We start from the raw sequence: 6,000 nt of genomic DNA, 5'->3' as shown, positions 1-6,000 counted from the left end.
CTGGTTGTATTGTCACTAGTAATCCAGGTGCCCAGGCAATGTTCTGGGGACCTGGTTTTGAATTCCACTGTGGAAGATGATTGAATTTGAATTCAATTTTAAAAAAAAAAAAAAAAAAAAAAAAGAAAATCTGGAATTAAGTCTAATGCTGACTTCAGAAATCATTTGTCTTAAAAACCAACCTGGGTGTCCATCTTCTGGTGCAGTGGTAGTGTCCCTACCCCTGGACCAGGAGGTCTGGGTTCATGTCCCACTTGTTCCAGACATGTGTAATGACATTTCTGAAAATGGGTTCAATTTCAAAAAAACAAAATCTGGTTCACTAGTGTCCTTTTATTAGGTAAGGAAACTGCTGTCCTTGTTTGTTCTGGCCTATGTTTGACTCCAGACCCACTGTAATGTGGCTGATTCTGAACTGTCTTCCGAATTAGCATACCTAGCTATTCAGTTGCATCAACCACTAGAAAAGGGGGCAGAAGACGCAGGAAACAAAAACCTTCAGCTGTTTCACCAATGAACTTCCCTCCGTTTATAAGGTCAGGAAGTGAAGATTTGTGTGATCATCAGTGAAATGTTCAGCACCATTGTGACTCAGCAGAAACTGAAGCAGTCAATATCTAGGTTTGAGCTGATGAGTGGCAAGTAAAATTTGATGCCACTCATGTTCCAAGTAATGACCATCATCAACACGAGAGAATCTCATCACTGCCCCTTCTCATTCAATGGCATTGCCATCACTGAATTTGTCCACTATCTGTATCTTGGATAAGACCTGTATACATACAGTGTGAATCTTGCAGCAAGCTGTCTCCCTAAAGGTGTCGTGATTGTTCCCAACACCAACTGGATTGCAGCAGTTCAAGAAGGCAACTTGCCATCACTTTCTAGAGGGCAAGTAGGGTTGGGCAATAGATGCCTCCCATAAGTGATTTTAAAAAAAATTGAGGCCCTCTTGTTTAACAGGATGTGGCTTGTTGGACCTCCTCACCAATGCATAGCTTTTTTTACCTTTTACAATGATAATAAAAGGAAAGGTTGAAGGATATTATTATAGTATCACACTTGGATACCTCAATTTTATACTTGTGGACTTCAGTGTTTAATTGCACATGTGCAGCTGTCAAATGTTGCTATCGGTTTCTCACACAATATTTTAAAATAGCATCATAACACAAAAGAATGTTTTCACTATTCTTTATTTTTTTTTAAATGAAGTGGGCACTACTAGAAAATGGAAGTGATAATCCACTGCACATAATTATTATTGTACCATGTTAGAGTTCTTATACTATTTTGAACAATTCCATTGCCTATGGTGGCACCTGCTTATGTCTTCCCACAACTGTGTCCCCTGATGCACCTTCCATCACCACAATCATCATTTCATCATTCCTCCAACTAAAACATAATATACCACCAAACAAACTTCAACCCCCTTCCATTTTGCTTATTTACTCCCCTTTGGCATTTTTCATGATTCTGGATCTCCACAGCCTTCCTTTGCGAATGTGGAATATTTAACATGTTCATTCACAACCTAACCAGGGTCCCATATATCTTTTTTCCTTGTTTTGGAATAGTGCTTCACTTGATGTTTCCATTATTCTAATATTCTAGCAGATCCCTCTACACTGGTTAACTAATCTGCATCTAGTTTGTCCAATTTGTTTAAAAATCGGTCTGGTCTGTCTGCAAAATATAAACAAGAACTGCAAATGCTCACCATTGTGACCTATTCGACATTGACCTTCCATAAGTTTCAATGGAATGGTGCAAGTTTCAAGAACAGCACCTGTTTTCTTAAGGGCATTTCCAGACTTTTTATCAGTAATTCTAAGCTTTAGCCATGTCCTAATTTTATAATGTTTCATGTGTATCCAGACCAGGTTTTGAAAGTATCACACCTGGTTTTTTTTAATATTTCAAACCTCATTCTTACATAGCTATTTGTGGCCTTTTTTTGGTTTAATGTCTTGATTGCTGTCTGCCTACTTTTTTATATGTTTGATTTCTCTTCTTTCTAAAAAAAAAAAAAAAAAGTCCTGCTCCATAAGATTTTCTCCCACTTCCAGATGCCTGTGTACCTCCTAATTTTCACACATTCAGTGTGCAGGCCCTCACTTAACCTATTTTATGTTCTTTGTAGTAGATTATTGCCCTCTCAGTTTTAAGCATTTTCCATTTGCCGCCTTGTCCTCACAGATTTCCAACATCTTGAGTATCCAATGAATTCTTTAACCTTTTTAATATGTAGAGAAAAGGAAGAAAATCGGTTAACAGAGGACAGAATTGAAAAGCGCAATGAAATCTTTCAAAATTTGGTCAAGGCATGTGTTGCTATTGACCAGAATGAAGATTCCATTACCGATGTCGATGCTGAACCAGATGGCAATCGGGTATGTGGTTTTTTTATTTTGCATTTATTTTCAACTGAAAATAAGTGCTGTAGAGAGTCTTCCGTGCTGTTTATTGATAAATAGTTTCCACAAATCAAAATACTCTTGCTTATTGGAACCTAATATATTCAACTTTATCCAAATCTGTTTTGGCTAATAATTTCATCTGGCTCATCCAGCTGTTTTTAGAGTTGTCCTTGTTAAATGATTTGTCTAATTGTCTGTCTGTTCCTGACACATTCCTATATAAAGTGCGGTGAAGCTATTAATAATGACATGCGTGTTTTAGCGTTACTGGTTCTTGTTGCGAGCATACATCCCATGAATAGCAATTAGATAATCAAAGAATCATAGAATCCTTCTGTGTGGAAGCAGACCATTCGGCCCATCGAGTCCACACCGACCCAGTGGAAGAGCATCCCACCCACACCTACCCTACCCCATCCCACCTATGTAATCCTGTATTTCCCATGGCTGACCCAACTAGCCTGCACATCCCTCTACACAATGGGCAATTTAGCATGGCTAATCCACCTAACCTGCACATTTTTGGACTGTGGGAAGAAACCAGAGCACCTGGAGGAAACCCATACAGACACAGGAGAATGTGCATACTCCAGACATTCGCTCAAGGATGGAATCGAACCCAGGCCCTGATGTCATAAGTAACCAGTGAGCTGCCGTGCCGTCAAATAGATAGATAAAAGGTGGCAAAGCAGCCTATGGGATGCATTGGGCAAGGCGTTGAAGAACTAGGATGTAGTGCTGGAAATATACTGGACACTACTTAAGGGATAGATGGAGTTTTTTGTGCATTGTTTTGGTCACATGAGGCATAGGGACATACTGCTTTGGAGAGTTTACAAAGGAAACTTACAAGAATGTAATCAGGGCTTGAAAATTGCAGGTATGTGTAAAGATTGGCTCAGTTAGGGTTGTTTCCTTTGGACAGTGGAGGCTGAGGGGCAACTTACTTGAGGTGTACAAAACAATGAGGATAGGGTAGACTGCAAAGACCTGTTCTGGAACACAGGATTACTGGGAATGAGAGGGTAGTAGGTATGTGGAATTTGCTGTCGAGTTCAGCTGGTGACATGGAAACCCTCAAGCTATTTAAAAGGAACCTAAATCTGCATCTGAAGCGTTGTAACTTGCAAGGCTTACAGACTAGGTGCTAGTAAGTGGAATTAGTATGTGGCTAGTTTATTCAGCCAGGTGCAGACACAATAGGCTGAATGGTCTCCTGTGCTGTAATTTTTGTATGGTTCTAAATTCAAATCTAGGGCATATTCATCACAATGCAGACACATGCACAAAAGCAAAGCAGGAAGGAGTTTTCAATTAAAGGACAAATTTAAAATTCAAAAGATATGCACATGAATTCATGAGTCTGCAAAACCAATGTCTAGTGAAGTGGAGCTGGAGGAACACAGCAGGCCAGGCAGTATCAGGAGCAGGAAAGCTGACATTTCGGGTCAGGACCCTTCTTCAGAAATTCTGAATGTTATCAGAAAAGTGCTGCTTGCCAGACTGAAGCATGGCTTCAGACAAAGTACCAATTAAACCATTTTTCAGGACCAGGAGATTTAGTCATAAAACAGTGTTCCTGGATTAGTTAGTTTCAAATTAAATGAGAGTTCCTATAGTTTTGATTATGGATATTGTTGCTTGTGTGAGGTGACTGTTGGGTCATTAGCACCACTTCAGAGATCATGTGTTGATAGCTCCTGCTTTGTTCACTCTCTCAGCTGGGGAGACATCTCATCTGCTGGTCCTAGGTTTTGTAAACTGTAAGGTCCACACGATGCAAGAGTATGATTATTCGAAGTAGTATTTTCTTTTGTTCTTTAATTTTTTGCTTGAATATTTCAGAAAAAAGGTAGCACATTTGCACCCTATGATCAGGGGTTGCCATGTTTTCGTCCAGCAAATTTTATTTGACAATAAAACAGGTGTAGCTTTTAAAACAATTTAAGACCTCCTCATGTTGAGTGAATGAGATATTGTTGCTGTCACTAAATTGGTTTTCCACACGGTTTGTCAACGTTCTGTGTGCATGCAGACAGATTGTAATGCAGGACAGGCTTCCAGGACATATTATGACATATTTCACAGACATTGGTATGTGCCTTTGGTTAATTAGGTGGCAGACAAGGCACATTCTGGAGGTTACGAAGGGAAAAAGAAATCCGGCCATAGCTAACCCATCTAACCTGCACATCCCTAAACACCATGGGCAATTTGGGGTTACAGGAGATTGGTTGTGGGGAGGTGTCTGGGTGGGATGCACCTTGGAGGGTCGGTGTAGCCTTAATGGGCTGAATGACCTGTTTCTATGCTGCGGGAATTTTGGTTCTATCCTGCCACTGCCAATGATCTTCAGATATTCACTCCAAATTTTCAACTCTTCTACTAACTGAAATGTTATATTGTATGTAGGACATAGTGTAAAATTTAATCATAATCTGCTAAGCCACGAGCATGTATTTGACTGGGAAAGAGCTGAAAAATATTTATTCAAGTGCAATTTCAATTCCTCCCCATTTGTTTGCCAGTAGCTGTGTGAAGGTCAATTTTGTCTGCTTTTTTTTTTTTGTTTCCCCGTAGTAGCCTCCAGAATGTGCATTGTCTGCTTCTTAATCATAAAAGGCACACTGATTTTTCTCTTTTTGTTTTAAATTAGCAGTTCATCTTGATTTAGGGAAGGTTGAATGAAGGTAACTGACTTTTCTGTGTTATTGTATGCAAAATTGGCAGGTTTGAGATCTGGAAACAAAAGGCAGAAGATTCCACTGGCTACTAACCTAACCATGTGCACCTCCACTCCATTGGATGGATTTTGGTCACAAAATGGGCAAAGAGTTAATTTTCAAATATGTGAACAATTAAACCTGAGTTTTTAGCCAGCGCATTATTAACATCGTATGCAAGTTTAATAGTTATTTAGAGTCTGAAAAATTTACTATTTCTAATCCAGTGATTTGCTGATTTGCAACTGTAATTCTGCAATCTCTCTACTCTTCCAAAACAGGAGAGTTTGTTTAAAACTAAAGTTGTAAAATGCATCAAGTTGTTGGAACCAGATGTAGCTGAAATTAAGAAACAAGCTGAAATGATTCATCACCATTTAGCAACTGCTCCAGAACCTCAGGAAGCAATTACGCTTCTAGAAGCTAATTTGGCTTGTGTCACTCAACAGCTTAACCAAACACAAGAAACACTGAAGAAGAAAACTTGTGGTAAGTTTTAGGCAAAACAAAATTGCATTATAATAAAGCATTTTGATGTTGATCTATTTTGCAGGAATTCTACAGTTCTGAACTTTAGAAACATTTTGTTACTGGTAAATAAGACTACTTCTAGTTCAAAAACAGTGCAGAATGGGAAAGTTACGTCCTTGAGAGATTCTACAAGGGAGGCAGATAGTTTTCTCTGAAGTCACAAATAAGAAGATTATGTTGCCTATGTGGTGCAGAAGAACTGGAGAGAAACTTGGAAAAAGGGGTTGGGGAAAGATCTAGTAGTCATGGTCAATTTTGCGACCAATGATAAGGGCAACAAAAGCAAGGTGGACCTAATGAGGAAATACCTACAGTTTGAGACT

The 6,000-nt window shown here is 39.1% G+C and overlaps 1 protein-coding gene across 1 annotated transcript in view; it reads left to right on the top strand.

The window, feature by feature from the left end:
* The window catches only part of kif20bb (kinesin family member 20Bb), an 84,104-nt gene that overhangs the window by 30,297 nt on the left and 47,807 nt on the right, over nucleotides 1-6,000 (top strand). The window contains exons 15-17 of the mRNA XM_048609166.1: nucleotides 542-642; nucleotides 2,255-2,396; nucleotides 5,428-5,635. Of these exons, the coding sequence (XP_048465123.1) occupies nucleotides 542-642; nucleotides 2,255-2,396; nucleotides 5,428-5,635 (451 nt within the window). The remainder of the gene's footprint in view (nucleotides 1-541; nucleotides 643-2,254; nucleotides 2,397-5,427; nucleotides 5,636-6,000) is intronic.

This window comes from Rhincodon typus, chromosome 20 (assembly GCF_021869965.1).
Source record: "Rhincodon typus isolate 14 chromosome 20, sRhiTyp1.1, whole genome shotgun sequence".
Taxonomy (NCBI): domain Eukaryota; kingdom Metazoa; phylum Chordata; class Chondrichthyes; order Orectolobiformes; family Rhincodontidae; genus Rhincodon; species Rhincodon typus.
Note: the sequence above shows the minus strand (reverse complement) of the source record. Positions and strands in the feature narration are given on the sequence as shown.